At 37.1% G+C, this 17,479-nt stretch overlaps 1 protein-coding gene across 5 annotated transcripts in view; it reads left to right on the top strand.

Annotated features, from left to right (window-relative positions):
- The window catches only part of elmo1 (engulfment and cell motility 1 (ced-12 homolog, C. elegans)), a 226,214-nt gene extending 219,112 nt beyond the window's left edge, over window positions 1-7,102 (top strand). For all 5 annotated transcript variants that reach the window (XM_030147280.1, XM_030147281.1, XM_030147277.1 and 2 more), the window contains one exon: window positions 5,608-7,102. In XM_030147280.1, coding sequence (XP_030003140.1) covers window positions 5,608-5,808 — 201 coding nt within the window. In that variant the 3' untranslated portion in view covers window positions 5,809-7,102. The remainder of the gene's footprint in view (window positions 1-5,607) is intronic.
- Window positions 7,103-17,479: the final 10,377 nt, after the last annotated feature.

Genomic DNA, 17,479 nt, shown 5'->3' with positions numbered 1-17,479 from the left:
GGGCGTGGGTTTGAATAAAATTCACATTTTAATAACATTTTAACCCTTGTGTGGTGTTTAGATTTTTGTTATTCAGCCAGTGTTTGTGGGTGTGGTGGACCTGCTGCATTTGTGGGTTTTTCATTCAACATAATAAAACAGTTTTATGTTAAAATACTCAACAGATGTTTACTTCATCCCAGTTACAAGCACCATAAAAAACCTATATGTTTAATATTTGCCTTTTGCCTTTGCTAGATCACATTTATAAATTAAAGTGCTACTCATTTTTAGTTAGTTGTTTTTTTTTTTTAATTAAAAGCAATGTAATCAAGATGTGAGAGGGAAAAATTCATTAAAAAAATTATTGCTCATCATTTTTCTTTTAGTAAAAAATATAAACAGGTCCCACAGACACAAGCACCATACAAGGATTAATAACAACATTTCTACCAAATTCCAAATGAATGTGAAACTGCCGGTGATTATGGTGCCTGTGCAGCACTGTGAACAGCACAATCCTTGAAATAACAAAAAAAAAAACAAGGCAAAAATTGCTTTTCAAACCAAAATTGCAGACTTCCTGTTGAGTTTAGAGCTGCCTTTCCCAGTGTCAGAACACAAAATGGGTCACGGAGCTGTTCCTCTGTGGAATCCACCCGTCACAGTAAAATACACAAGAATAATACAATATGTGGAATCATTTTCCTAATTAAGATAGAGGAGAGGTGTTTTCTGAAACAATTTGTAAATGCTAACCTAATCAAAGCCGTGTGAAATGTCAAAAGGAGACTTCAGACAAAACACGAAAGATTCAACCAGATAAAAACAACAGAGAAAGTGAAGATGATGTAAATGCTGCAACATGTGAAAGATGTCATTTGGGTCCTGGGAAGACAGAACATTATCTTTTAGGTTTTGAACCTTTGGGATCCATTGGCTAAGGGTATAAATCTTAGTGGTAATACGGAATAAATGGTAGTATCCTTCAATTGGATAATTACAGCAGTGACTTATATGTTTTATCTGCAACAAGTTCTTTAACTGGTGCAGTGAGTAGCGTCTCATTTCTAAAAGAACCGTCACTTTGATAGAGAACATGAAGATTTACACATGTGGATTGGCTACCACAGAGGCCAGACCTGAACCCATTGAGAGTCTTGATGTGACTGGGAGGAATTTACACAGTGGTCTGACTCTCCCATTATCAATACAAGATCTAGGACAAAGACTAATGCAACTATATTGTGACATTTATTGTGAGTGTTAGGGAGACTTAAACTACATGGAGTTGAATAGGGGTGTTTATTGGCAAGAATCTGGCGATACAATACAAATCACAATACTAGGATCACAATATGATATATCACGATATATCATGATACAGTTAAAAAGGCAATTTTTTGTTTGTTTCTTTTTTTAAATGATTATTTCCTTGAAGAATTGAATTACACCAGAAATATGCACAAATACTAAACACATTTTTATTTGATCAGAACAGGATCTAATGCTGTATTAGAAAAATTTCCTGTGTTAAAACTAAAATTGTTTTACAGACATTACAGTTTAAGATCCTGCTCAAATGTTCATATTCTATTAGTTCATAACTAACATCAGAACATTATTTTTTTGCAATCCCAACAAAGGAACTAACATTATTTAATAAGAGTGTTAAATAATAATAAATAAAATACACTGAACAAAAATATAAATGCACGACTTTTGTTTTTGCTCCCATTTTTCATGAGCTGAACGCAAAGATCTAAAACTTTTTCTCTGTACACAAAAGGCCTATTTCTCTCAAATATTGTTCATAAATTTGTCTAAATCTGTGTTAGTGAGCACTTCTCCTTTGTCCTTTGCTGAGATAATCCATCCACCTCACAGGTGTGGCATATCAAGATGCTGATTAGACACCAGGATTATTGCACAGGTGTGACTTAGGCTGGCCACAATAAAAGGCCACTCTAAAATGTGCAGTTTTACTGTATTGGGTGGTCCAGGGGGGTCAGAAAACCAGTCAGTATTTGGTGTGACCACCATTTTCCTCGCGCAGTCTTCTTCATGAATTCTCTGAAACAGCTTTGGAGATGGCTTATGGTAGAGAAATGAACATTCAGTTCACAGGCAAAAGCTCTGGTGGAGATTCCTGAAGTCAGCATGCCAAATGCATATTCCCTCAAAACTTGTGACATCTGTGGTATTGTGCTGTGTGATAAAACTGCACGTTTTAGAGTGGCTTTTTATTGTGGCCAGCCTAAGGCACGCCTGTGCAAAAATCCTGCTGTCTAATCAGCATCTTGATATGCCACACCTGTGAGGTGGATGGATTATCTCAGCAAAGAAGAAGTGTTCACTAACACAAATTTAGACAGATTTGTGAGCAATATTTGAGAGAAATAAACCTTGTGTGTACACAGAAAAAGTTTTAGATCTTTCAGTTCAGCTCATGAAAAATGGGAGCAAAAACAAAAGTCGTGCATTTATATTTTTGTTCAGTATATATACAAAACAGAAAACCAAAAATGAACCTCCATAATATCTGCATTTTAATAAATACCTAAAAATATTGATACAGTACTTTTTAATATCGATACAGTATTGTGAAATGAAATATTGAGATATATTGCAGAACCAATATTTTCTTACAGCCCTAGAGTTGAACTACATAGTTAAACTACATTTTGCTGTAACTTGCTGGTAGTTGAACTACATTCATATTTTCTGCCGCGTTAAGTAGTTCATATACTTTTTAGGTAATTTTTTGTAGTTTAACTACTCAACTTGCAAACTACAATTTTGGGAAAGAATATAAAATTAGGATGCTTTTTTAGATTTATTTTTTGTAATATAAACTGTATTTCACCATCAAATTCAAGACAGTCCCTTTGTCTTTCATCCTGAATTGCTTTGAAGACATGATCATGATCATGTTCGTTTTATTCAAACCCACATGACAGCCAACGCTGCCTCTGATTGGTTTACTCTTGCAGCACTCGAATGCGTCGCAGATGTGCAGTCATTACTAATGTTGTGTGGTTGTCACCACCATGGACAGCCCTCCTGTCAGTACCATCCTGGATGGCAACGTGCTGCCCCAACCATGGCCATATTTTGTTTCATATACACAAGTACATTCTGAACAGCCACTTCCATTCTAATATTTATGCTAAATTTATGACTTTTTAACCACTTCTTGCACCTCAAGAAGAGCTTCTTTTTTCACAGTGTGTAATGTGTAGAAGTACAGCAGCACTTCTCCCAAACTCAGTATTATTTATAAATAACACAACACTAATGTTATAACTTAGAAGAGCTCTGAAATCATTATGTTCTCCTTTAGCCTTTCACATGGCTTCATGATGACTTGTCAGTGTTTGTCTTCCTCTTGGTTTTGAAGGTGATCAGGTCTGCTTGTAGTATGGAGAAGTAATATTTTCCAGAGCTGTATATAAATGATCACTTCAGGGTACTGAAGTGATTTATCGGATGCACAATGAGCAAAAGCATTAAAAACCTGAAAGGACTGTATAACCACACACTTTGAATGTCTAGATATGGATGATAAAGCTTTGTAAGGATGTCATTAAGACATGTTTAAAATAAAACGCTGAATTGCTGACTCATTTTAGAACTCTAGTCTTCTGAAAACTACTTTAAATAACACTTCATAATGAGGAGTAGAGAGAAAAAGAAGATGTCCCTGTTCTATTTCTCCTGAGTCACATACTCTCTTGTCTTAGTGGTTCACAGCTTTCATGGCTGCATTTAGAAGCTACCAGTTTGCTCTTTTGAGAAGTTTAGTTCTGGCTTTGACAAGTATTTTTCTGCTTCCAGTAATAACCAGTAATAAGTTGAACTCCACTTTATAACCACATACTTAGAATTACACACAATGATATGTTTGCACACTTATTATGAATATTGTTTAATTGTCATGTTGATAATATATTGTCTAGTACATATTTTACAAATTGCTGTCCTAATTTTGTGTCTTAATAGAAATAGAGTGTTTTGGGGGGGGGGTTAATTCAAATTTTTATTCAGAACAGTCTCATAAGACATTATACAGGACATCAATACACTGTTCTCTTTTTTTGTAAAGAAAAGGGTATCAACAATGCTTACTGAAAGGAAGAAAGAAAGCGAAAGAAAAAGAAAAAAGTAGGAAGAATAAAGTCAGTAAGTAAGAAAAATGGATGATAATAATGACATTAACAACTTTGTACACATAGCCAATCACACTTTAAGGAAATAAGACAAAGAAAATTATGCATAAATAGATATACAGGGGTTGGACAAAATAATGGAAACACCTTCACCTCAAGATGATAATGCCCCAATCCATACAGCTAGAATTGTTAAAGAATGGCATGAGGAACATTCTAATGAAGTTGAGCATCTCGTATGGCCGGCACAGTCCCCAGACCTCAACATTATTGAGCATTTATGGTCAGTTTTAGAGATTCAAGTAAGACGTCGATGTCCACCGCCATCGTCTCTAAAAGAGTTGGAGGGTATTCTAACTGAAGAATGGCTTAAAATTCCTTTGGAAACAATTCACAAGTTGTATGAATCAATACCTTGGAGAATTGAGGTTGTAATTGCCGCAAAAGGCGGACCTACACCATATTAAATTATATTTTGTTGATTTTTTTAAGGTGTTTCCATTATTTTGTCCAACCCTGTATATGTCTACACACAAAGTAGTATTTATAGTCATAGTACAAAAAAAGTAAAACAAATTCGTAAATAAGTAAGTAAAAAAAAATGGATAATAATGATGATATTAACAACTTTGCACACATAACCACTCACATTTTTAGGACATAAGACAAAGTAAATTATGTGTAAATAGATATATATGTATACACACAAAGTAGTATTTATAATCATAGTACAAAGAAAGAAAAAAAAAAAAAAAAGGAGCCTAACTGTGCACATGTACATTTAGTATTTGGATGTTCAAGTATAAAAGGTAACTATGAACATAAGAGTAGAGCGCAGACCTCCACCAAGGCAGATCAGTTCCCCCCCCCCAATCACCACCAAAATTGAATCATTTGTTCCTTGTGCCAGTATCAACATTTCCTGAAACTTTCATCCAAATCTGTCCATAACTTTTTGAGTTATCTTGCACACAGTCAGACAGACAGACAGACAAACAAACAGACAGACAGACCAACGCTGGCAAAAACATAACCTCCTTGGTAGAGGTAAAAAAAAAAGAAAAAAAAAAAAGTACTTGAGGTAAGAGAGTTAGTACCATCTTCTATGTTCAGTCAAAGTCAGATTTGCCAAAGTTATATATGTAATCCAAGGTGCCCAACAATTTTTTAAAAAAGAAATAGAGTGTTTTAATATGTATTTTTGGTGTGTGTGTGTATGTATATATATATGTGTGTGTGTGTGTGTGTATATATATACATATATATACATATATATATATATATATATATATATATATATATATGTTTCTTTTTTTTCTGTTGTATTGACAATTTCTTTCCTGCTACTTTTTATTTTACTTGAATAGAGCAACTGTAACACTCAATCATTCCCCCTAGGATTAATAAAGTATTGTGATTCTGATGGTTCTGATCACTTGTTTCACCCTGTGTTGTGCAGTACTGTGTGTGGACAGACGGTCTCAACGCCCTCCTCGGTAAGGAGATGACCAGCGACTACACCAAATCCGACATGGACACCCTCCTCTCTATGGAGATGAAACTCCGCCTCTTGGATCTAGAGAACATCCAGATTCCAGAGGCCCCGCCCCCAATTCCCAAAGAACCTAGCAACTATGACTTTGTTTACGACTGTAACTAGACGATCCCCCTGCCCCCCGCCCCCCGCCCCCGCCAGCTCCAACCTAAACCACCATGCACCTACTGTACTCACTGGACCAATCAATCCCCTTTCTTATGAACTGGAAAAAAAAAAACAAAACCATCTAATATTAAAAAAAAATATGAACTGTGATTGAAAGGAAAAAAAGGATTTATGGAACTATTTTCCTCTTGCTTCTTGCAGACCTTTCTATAAGAGAGAAAATGGTGCATATTAATAGTCTCACTGCACTTAAGGGATGGTGGGGGGGTCGCAGCAGATTTGACACGAAACTTGTTGATTCATCAGGTTGCCATGGAGACGAGAAACCAGGAAGTATTTGTTTGGTTGTTTTTCGTGTTCTTCCTCGCTCTACTCCTGTGTCTGATGTTTCCTTTCACTGCTTCTTCTTCTCGGCTGAGGTCATTTTTGCTCGATGATCGTTGTAGACAACTGCTTAGAAGTCCTATTTGATTCCGCTTCCTTGTTCTCCTTTTTATTTCATTTTGTTTTTCTTTTTTTTTCCTCAGGGCTTTTTTGTCGATGGGAGGGGGGGTTAACGAGGGAGGTTGACGTATGAGGGTTTGTACTTTATTGTCAACTCTCCAGCAGTATTTTTCCTGTCACATTCTCAAATTTCCAGTATTTGTGGCAGCTTGAAAATAGTGTCGAAACTGCTCTGTCCTGCTTCTTCACACATGCGGAAGACTGTTAAAATAAGTGAATCAATTCTCAAAACCCAGGCACTGTACTGAAGTAAAGAGCGTAAAAAAAAGCCCTTGTTTTCAATATTCTAATGTTAATGTTATTATTCCACCGCTGCTTATTGCATATTGTTCACTCCTACACAGTGGCTTTGCCAAAATTCTAACCGTAAAAACACCACCATTGTGAAACAAACCCACTCTCTCTGAGTCTCTTTCGTTGTTATGACTGCTGTACACAACATTCCGAAGCAATATTTGAGCTTTTTTTTTGTTTGTCATTTGTAAGATGGTCATTATTTAGTGATTTTAAAAAAATTGTGAAACTGCCAAGTAGTTGGCTCCACCAAGAGGATATTAGTGTTTTGGTCACGGGAAGTTGTCTTTTTTTGTGTGTGTTCAGGACTATATGGCCACAAAATTGAAAGTCTATGTATTTTTTTAATTTAAAACAGATCATGGTTGTTATTTCTAGTATGATTTATATATTTTCCCCGTTCCTATTTAATACCTTCAGATGTTTTTTTTTCTTTAGGATTTTTCAAAGCCCCTCAAAACTGCTGTTTACATTAAAGATTTAGGAACTGTAACCACTTTTTTGTCATCTCTTTATTCATAAGGGTCAGTGTGTTTTTGCACATGAAGGTGGAAAGTTACGTGTGGTTTAAAAAAAAAAAAAAAAAACTCATGAAAGTGTCAAAACATGTTTTTTTGGTCTTTTTCTAAATAAAAAACTAAATTCCTAATAAGCTACAGTAGTTACATGACTAATAATTAAAATGAATACTCCACTAACAACCCTGTTTCCATGTCAGTGTGCATGTAAACAGGATCAAACCAAAAAATGTGTTTTTCTCAAGTTTTCCCACAGGAGGCAGATGTTCCACTGTGTGAACTCAGCCTCCATCTTTTATTCCTCCAAACAATATTTCAGTATTTGTGCAGATGTTGATGTCAATATTTATGTGGTGATGCCACACTCTTTGATGATGTTCAACAGTAGACTTATTTCTCACTCCAACTCAACATGTCAACTTTTCTTTGGAGCATCCATCTCTACCAGAGAGGATCTTTGTGAGCATTTCACTGGGTTCAGCTGGAGTCGTTTGTCACAACCTGCAGTAAAACCCGCAAGTGAAATGTGCGTTCTTAATGCTCTATATGTCCAAAAAATGCTAAAAAAAAAAAAAAAAAAAACTGAATAAAATCGGCATATCCTTCATGAAATGCTCCAATCAGTGAAAGGCCTAATTCCAAGTATCTAAACAGAATCTACTGTTTACACAACATCTGTCAAACTGAGAATATTGTCTTATTCTGAATATTAGTGGAACATTAGTGTCCATGAAAACATGTTGTTTGGTTTCACTTTTATTAGACTATAATGGGCTCCTTTGGGCTGATTTATTATTCCGACACAATGGACAGACTGTCCCTTAACAGTCCAGTAACAGATGGTGATAAATTAAGACTTGAATTATCTCAGGAGGCAATTTTTTCCCAGAAAAGTGCTTGAAACATAATTAACACAAAAAACAAAACCAACACACAATTAATCCTTCTATCATCCACACCGAACATGTTGTCTTACCTCTTATGAATATTATGTCCCTGTTTTGCCTTGTCTGTGTATGTGAAAGTATTTCAAGTAAGTGTTGGTCTAAATTTGACTCAGTTATGAAGTGACTTTATGACGTGCTAAGGTCAATGTCACTGTGATCTAATCAGACACATTTTTACTCAGGAATCCAACCAACCAATCAAATTTTATTTTTATGGCGTCACATTATAACAAAAGTTATTTTGTGACACTTTACATTTAGAGCTGGTCTAAACCACACTCTTAAGCCAATTCAGACACCAACAGAATCCTTAAGGAGCAAACACTTGGTGACAGTGGCAAGAAAAAACTTCCTTTCAACAGGCAGAAACCTGGAGCAGACCTGGAGGATGGACGTCTGCCTTGACCAGTTGGGGTTAAAGAGAGAGAAGGATTGTTGGGGGGGCACATGGATGCACAGCAAACTGAACAATCACTGTTAACCCTTGTGTGGTGTTCATATTTTTTGTTATTCAGCCAGTGTTTGTGGGTCTGGTGGACCCGTTGCATTTGTAGGCTTTTAATTCAACATAATCAAACAATTTTGTGTTAAAATACTCAACAGTTGTTTACTTCATCCCAATTACGAGCAATATAAAAAGCACATGTGTTGAATTTTTGCCTTTACTGGATCACATTTATGAATTAAACTGCTACTCATTTTTAGTTTGTTTGTTTTTTTAGTAAAATGTAATATAATCACCATAACCTTTATTTTATTTAAACTAGGAGATATATTGAGGATGCAACCTCATTTACAATATAGCTGAGACAGAACAAGACATTTGAAACATCCAATGGACATATCAGAAATATCTAGAAGTAAAAGTGACGAAGGCAATTAAAAACGGAGAACTCTACTTAAAAACAGAAGCAGGACAAGATAAGAGAGGAAATAATTCATTGAAAAATAATTTCTCATCATTTTTCTTTTAATAAAAATTTAAAATTGGTCCCACAGACCCAAACACCAGACAAGGGTTAAAAACTAGAACAGCCGGTGCTACCAGTAACTAGAACAAATATCCATAACTGTTGATACTATTACTCCAAATATAAGTACTAACAGTGGATGTAGTACTACTGCAGCTGTTAGTACCAGTAATAGAAACCTCTTCCATCTATGGAACTGTATAACAAACACTGTCACAACTATGATAATGGAGGCAGGAGGGAAGCAGGACCACAGCAGTAGATCCACAGATGATCCAGGGGAAACCAGTGAGGACATAAAACACAGAGACTCCAAGGAAGACGTCAGGTCAGTTACATGTATATGCTAAGGTGTGGAGAGAGGAGCTCAGTGTGTCATGGTGAGTCTTCTAGCAGCCTAAGCCTATAGCAGCATAACTAAGAGCAGCCTTAAACATGTTCTATTATGGCAGAAGTTCTCTCAAATGTGTGAAAGATGAAATGATGATATTATTCTGAACCCTACTCCTCTGTTCATATACTCTTAAGTGCAGACTGGACTCAGACATATTGTATATGATCAATATAATGACAACTTCCACTTCACCAAAACTACACCGAATATACTTGAATAAATCCTTATTCTTAAAGTGTCCAGTACATTTGACCATTATTACTCCTAGGAAACCAGGATGGGTATAAACTGACTTTACTGGTGGGCAGAAGTAAATAGCCCTTAGGCTCCAGTTCTAGTACAGATAATAAAATGGATGGTTAAATCTGAACAAATTGCTCATCATGCAGGTCACAAATATTTTCCAGAACCAACATGAAGCTGAGAAGGTGTAAAAGCTCTGTAGGGCCGTCTTGGTTTACTGTCTGGACAGAGGTACATCGTCAGTTCAACAAGCAAAAACTGAACTAAAATCAAAATGAAATTATATTTTAAGTATGATTATGATTTCTGTAACTACAAATTTTGCATTTTTATTTATTTATTTATTTATTTTTTAATTTTTTACAGTTGTCTTATGTCTTTTAATCTATTCTTGTATTTTACTCTGTTGTTTTTGGGGTTTATTTATTTTTCTGTACAGCACTTTGATCCACTGTGGTTGTTTTAAGTGCTTTACAAATAAAGTTGGATTAGATTGGATTGGATTTAGTTTTGGTTATAGATGCATTAACCCACAGGTGTCAAACTCCGGTCCTCAAGGCCCGGTATCCTGCATGTTTTAGATATGTCCCTCTTCCATCACACCTGGAGGCCATTACATTATTATCAGGCTTCTGCAGAGCTGGATGATGAGCTGATCATTAATTGACCCAGGTGCGCTAGAAGAGGGAAATATCTAAAACATGCAGGATACCGGCCCTCGAGGACCGGAGTTTCTCACCCCTGCATTAACAAATGAAGACCCAAACTTCCACTGGCGACCTAAACCCTCTACTGATCTAAAATATTTAATACCTGTTGACCCACTAATCCTATCAATACATGCAAATAATTGGTGTAAAAAACAGTTTGTCATCTTTTCATGATCATCAGATATGACCCATTTGGACGTTCAGAGGCTCCGTAGTGAACATGGAAACACTGTCATCTTCCACAACATTGATTCACCAGTAAAACCCATGACAAATATTTGACAAATGACAGAGGAGACACTTGTTTTATGTCCAGTTAATGATGTATTTGCTGAAAAAATATTTCTAATATAAATATTTACAGTAGTTTTCTCCAGTTTTATGTTTTGATATAATGACCATTGAATTTAGTCTGAGTTTTCATGAATATCTAAATTAAATACGGGAATTTAAATATAGGAAAATACAGGGTTATTCAAAAAGAATGAACCGATTTCATGACGCATTGCTTCAGTTCTCAACCATCATCATGGAATGAGTGAGTGACCATTTGAAAGAGGAGTTTTCCAAGTTTTGAATGGCTGCCTCGATGATCTCAAACATCAAATAACAACAGCGATCAACTCAGTGGATCGTGATATGCTGATACGCGTCTGGGAGGAATTCTCTTATTGCATTGATGTTACCCGTGCTGCAGGTGGTGGACACACTGAACACTTGTAAGACAGGAAATAAAAGTTGATTGTGAGTGGAATACTTGTGACTTGGCTGGAGTTGTCTATTGCTTTTTGTTATTAAAATATTGCATAATGAAATCGGTTCATTCTTTTTGAATAACCCTGCACATGATTTGCAGTGAAAAATGCAGAATATAGAAGATAATATTTTAATAAATGATGATAAATTGCTTAAGAAAGGTTATATAGAGGAAAAAATTCAATTGGGAACTGCCACAAAAGTAGCACTGGGTCTTTATGGGTTAATGGGAGGTGAATAAATAATAAAGTGTGAGGTTAAAAACTAACTGGAAGACTTTCACCGGACGGCAACTTTCATCACAGAGGCTGGAGTGTCCATTTAGAGCCAAGAAAGCAAAACACCATCTGACCTTTCTAAGCATCTCAACTTTTTCCACTGTACTTTCACAAATGTTGCCTGGCACGAAAAAGAGCAGAAATCCAACCAAAAAGAGAAACAAGTAACAAACACAAAACCTAAGAGCATAAATAAAAGATCAAACAGCAAACAAAAAAATAATTATGTTGCACAAAGAAGCAGTTTTTGATGTTGTTGCTTATTCACAGTCACTTAATATTTGAGGAGAACAACAGGACTCCTGCTGTGCTGTTTGTCACTTAGGCTGCATTCACACTGTAAGTCTTAGTGTTCAGATTCAGATTCACTGCTCAGGTCTGAGTTTTTGTTTGAGTGTTTACATCATTTCATAAATGCAGGCCAACACTGAGCTGCATTCACACTGCTAATGACTGAGCTCGATTCTGACTTCAATTATTTCTTCTATTCACATTATCTTTTTAAATGTGGTCAATATCAGACTTCACTGTGAAATGCTTTTGGTCCTGAACTGAGCGACAAAGTCAGTGGAGTCACAAGTGTTCAGATCCTTCCCTTCCCTCCCATTCCAGAATCTCTTTGCTGCTGTAAAGTGTAATGTTTATGTTGAAAATGATCTACTTTACAGCATGTGAGTGACTGCCTCCAGTGCAGAGTTGGGATGATTCTCCTTTTATAGATCTTTTAAAGTTCTTTTCAGCCTGAGGTTGTATTGAAAAAGATAAAATCTGTATCTCCTACAGGCCCACATATGGAAGTGGCTCAGATCAGAAATGAAAAAATCAGAATACATGTGATTTATGCTGTAAAAAGACAGAATTCTCAGTGAAAAGGTCAGATTTGGGACCCTTTTGTGGAGTGAACTTCGTGAACAGATCACAGTCCCCAACTGAGCCACATGCACAAAATCAAATAAAGTGTTAATTTGTGTTTTTTTGTGTTTCTTCACTTAGGTTCCACTGTCAAAATATTTAAAAATAAGTGAAAGATGTGCTTCCGACCCTTATTTTAAATTAGCAACAGTATTACAGAGTGGTCATAGTGCTAGGGTCCCTGTCAGTCATTTACTATTATATACGTGGCAGGACGTGTCTGCGACCAAACTGAAACAGCGCGAAGTCAGACCATAGAGCAGTGGTTCCCAATCTTTTTTGGCTCGTGACCCCATTTTAACATCGCAAATTTCTGGCGACCCCAGACATTCAAAACAGAGACTTTTTTTTTTTTTTTTTGCTAAAACTAATTTGTTTGTGATCATGTAATAGTTTGCTAAACTATGTTGCAAATAAATATTAATTTTGGACAACATTTAGTCTATATAATGTATATCATTATGGACGGCAGAAAAGCCAGGTGTAGATTACTGCACAAAGTGAGAATTTTATTTTCCTTGGTCAGGATATGTACAGTCAGTCCAGCTTGGATTTACAAGGCTGACAATTAATACTGAACAAACAAGAACTCAAACTATGAATTATGAAAGAGCTGCAGCATCTGAAACCGACCACAATGAACATTTGACAGATAAACAGAACCACAGTGCTTCAATTTCAGCTTCAGTCTGTCATATCTGTTATGTATTGGGATTGTCTCTCTCAACTCACCATATGTTTTTATTAGTAAGTTTTTGTTTTGTTTTTTTTAACAATTACTAGAAATTTCAGGTGACCCCATTTGAATTCCAGCTGACCCCACGTAGGGTCCCAACCCCAAGGTTGAAAAACACTGCCATAGAAGGTGGCTGGGGTCATTCAGGACTGATCGGGCCTTATTTAAAGTCTTGATCTTATGCAGGTGTGTAAGGTCATTCAAGGTCACACCTGCAATTCTACTGCAGACTTTCACAACACCCTGGAGTCTGTTTATATTTTTTATGTTGAGTAGACCAAACCAGCAGATAAAAGGAAAGGTTAAAACCGACTCAATAAAACAAGAATAAAAAAATGTTCATTAAAGTCCTGTCGACATTAAAACTCCAGAGTTCAGGTTCATGTCTGTGTCCTTTGGTCACCTTGCACACCCCACAGGCTTCATGCAAGCTGCTGCTGCATACATTTCAACAGTGACTGCTACAGACCCAGACAAAACTTATCAGCATTCAGTGAAAACACCTCAGTACCCTCAGTCATATCACTTCTCAGAGCTGTCCTCTCTGAAGAGATACAGTGTTCTGCACAAATACTCTTCTGAGTGTTTGACAGCAAACATCTGCTTTTTTTCAGGTTTCAGGCTCAAATATAATCTTGCAGTTTTGTTTAGGGTACATTTCGTTTATGAAATATCAAGCTCAGTTTGAAAAGGAAATGTTGGTTCTGCCCTGTTAAATGTTACCGTTGCTCTCCAAATGCTAAAAATAAAAGTTGCATTTGAATGGCGAGATCAATCAGAGCAAACGCTGTCGTCCTTGTTTAAACATTAATGTGCAAGAATGTCTGTGGAGCTGCTTTGTGATGAATAACTCACTAACAGGATCTACATTTGTTTTGATGCAGAATATTTTAGCTGCATTTGACTGTGTCTGTACGTGTCCTTGGTTTTGGTGCCTGGTTTTTCCCATTACATGCCTGGCTGTGTCACAAGATATTTATTTCCCTATACATAGGTCATAGCAGACCCCCCCCCCCCTCACTCCACTCCACCTCTCAGTGCATGACACTATTTCCTGCTTGACAGCTCTATCTGCCAACCAGCTGCAGGAATCTCTACCAAGCTCTGTCTTCAGGGAAAGATTGTTCACTCACTAATGGATACTGATGCCCCTGTGCTCATTAGAAATGGAAGACAGCATCTGTCTCTTGCTCAAAAAGAGGGAAAATCTTGCTTACCTCTCATTCATTCATTCATTTAGTGTTTTTGTTTATCACTCACACTCATGCAGCATTTTGAATGGTCACACCTAAATGGCTCCATTTCTGGGAGGGAAAGTTGCAGTGCATTATGGGCTGAGCGGGAGCTAGCCTGTAAACTGAATAACTCACTAGCACTGTTGGGCCTGAGGAAACTCTATTAGCCTTTTCTTAGCAGTGATGACAAAATGAAAGAGACTGACAAAGGGAAGGAAATATAAGGAGAATAGACAAGAAGAAAACCAAAAGAGCAGACACATGCTAAAATATGGAATAAAGTCAAAGTTTGGAGAATTCCACCTCTGGAGTTCACTTTATCCTTGTACACACACAAGGAGCAGTGAGCTGCCAATGGGGGCATCCGGAGACCAAGTCCAGATCTAAACCAGTACCTTCTGGGACCAGGAGGAAACCCATGGGATGGTGTAGAGAACATGCAGAGTAAAATACACAACAGAAAGGCCAAATGGGAATTGAACTCAGCAACAGTGCTGACTGAGTGTACCAACCCTTCATTAAAATACAACATTTTAATTGCAAAGGGAGCCACTTGAGTGTTTGTTACAACATGTTCAGGGATAGTAAAGGTGTGCATCTCGTACAGATGTTGGATCTGCTTAAACTATATTTCAGTCATTCTGATCACTGTCAGGTCAAATGGTAACAATGTTGATTATTTCATCACAAATGCACCTTTCAGTGGGTGGTGTCTATTAGATAGCAAGTGAACACTTACTCACCAAAGTTGATGTATTTCAATGCAATAAAATGGGTAGTGAGGACCTGTGTGACTTTGACAAGGACCAAATTGTGGACACTAGATGACAGGGTCAGAGTATCAACAACTGCAGGTTCTGGAGCAGGTCTGTGGATTCATCTGGACACAGCACTTTTTTATGCTTAACTATCTTTCGGTCGATCTGAGATGAGCTAAGGCCAAAAGAGCTCTGCACACAATTGACTGAAGGCTTCTTTCCTGCTTGATATTTCTCACTTCAGTAGCAGACTCAGTGACAATGGTTTCCTACAGGGCTAGTATTTTGTCCACGCCTTGTAACTCTTGATCTTGTCAAACTTATTTAACTTTTAACACTCACTTATAAACAGTGTCAGGAAGTGACTAATTCCATGAAATGGTCTTATGCAAATTATTTGCAAAATGTCAGTTATAATTACAGAGAAAATGTACGTTATCAAATGACATTTACTACTCAGAATTACAGTGATTACAAATGGGTTATAGCTCAATATATTCTTTCCTAGAAAAGGTAGAACACAGCACTTCCCAACTTGTGAGTAGCACTGTGTTTGCGTCTGCATCTTTGTGAATGCATTTACTTGTGTGTTTTGGAGAGAGTATGCAAAGCTTCAGTGTATTTCAAAGAAGCTATTTTTATGTACTAACCATATCTTGATTCCCTGAGGTATGAGCTCAATGCCAGGTGTGTGTGTGTGTGTGTGTGTGTGTGTGTGTGTGTGTGTGTGTGTGTGTGTGTGTGTGTGTGTGTGTGTGTGTGTCCTTGCCAGTGAAAGACAGGAGGAAAAAGGACTTGGCTGGTCTCATTACAAGTTCTCGCAGATTTCATGCAGAGTGTGTGACAGCAGCCTGAGGGCTGCAGCCAGCAGGGTGCAGCTCCTCTTCTCGTCCGGCAGAACACAGTAACCAAATCAGATTAAGGCTAGAACTGATTATACGGGGCACACATTCCTCCACAGCAGGCGCTCAGACAAGTTGGCATGGTATCTCGACGACTCATCTTTCTGTCCTCATTAGTGTCCACTTGATAGTGTTAAAGGGTCAGTCCAGCCTAAAACACACACATAAATAACATTTCCTTACTCAGCAATAGTTCCATTTAGAAGTGTTGACAAGAATGTCTACAGTAACCAGAGCACTTTCTAATGGATTTTGTAATGCTGTGTAAAAGTAAATACATTCAACTTTTTTGGTGGATTAGCATGGCTCTATACTGGATAGTTGTCTCGATTTAACAGAACTTGTTAGAATTTTTCGTGTTCTTTGATTGGAAGCTCCAAAGACGAGCTCAGGATGCACTTGGTCTCAGTTTAAGAATTTATTGTGATCACATGTGAAATATAAAAGCCAGTGCTGGTCTCTCTGGACAACAGCTCCCGCAGAAACTCAAGTCAAAGAATCCTGAATACCAGATGTGGTTGACAATTATCTTCTTGGATGACTCCATGCCGAACAAATGGGTTGGACTTCGCAACGTCATCTGACTCCGTCTTCTGATTAGGCCTCACCTATTGACGTGACTTGCCAACCGTCAGTTCACGTCTTGTTGCTGGGATGTGCTACGCAAAGTGTCATGACTGTTGTGTGTCTATTGGAACGCGAGGTGTTTAACAGAACTCATCCTTTAACGTTCTGTAAATCTGGAAAGTATTGTGTTCCCACTTCTACAGTAGCCATATCACAGATGGGTTCAAAGAAAAAAAGGGGGAAAGGGGGAAACTGCTACTAAGATTGAAACAGCCCTCGTCTATTATTATCCTACGTGGTGTCATAGATCAGTACTTCCTAAAGGGTGTTATTGACCAAATCTCATCTTTCTCAAGCACATCTCAAGTCTAATGGTAGAAATACAAAAGCATAAAGGGGCAGAGAACAACAGTCTGTGAGTTTTCCTGTTCGTCATTTGTACTGACTTCTGTTTTTTGGAGCTTGTTCACTCTGAGTCTCTCATTACTGGAGACATTTGTCCAATACAACATGGACATTAGAAGTTGTAAAGAGGAGCTGTCCTATGCTGGGGTTATTGATGACTGCAGGGACAGATCTATATCCCTTGTACATTTTTATTCACATGACCTCAGGGCAACAAACTTCACTGGGCCTGGAACAAACTGCCTGGTGCTGCAATTTCTCAGTCAAAGTGACAGATACCTCCAGGTGCTGAGTCCAAGTAGAGCACACACTTATTGATTTGTAATTGTTTAAATCAATAAAGACCAAAGATTATAAAATAATAGAGGAGGTTTTCAATCTAAACTCCAAAGTAATTTTTAAAAAAAATTGTGACTTTTCGTCCAATACAATAAAAATGAAAAACTGTGATTTGTTAATTAGTTTGAAGCTTAAATGAATAAAGTACAGAGAAAAGATTTTCATTATCTAATTCACCAATCTAAGTCTATTTTTGCAT

The sequence above is a fragment of the Sphaeramia orbicularis genome, chromosome 11 (assembly GCF_902148855.1).
Source record: "Sphaeramia orbicularis chromosome 11, fSphaOr1.1, whole genome shotgun sequence".
Taxonomy (NCBI): Eukaryota; Metazoa; Chordata; class Actinopteri; order Kurtiformes; family Apogonidae; genus Sphaeramia; species Sphaeramia orbicularis.
The sequence above is the reverse complement of the archived record's forward strand: the minus strand, read 5'-3'. Positions and strand labels throughout refer to the sequence as shown.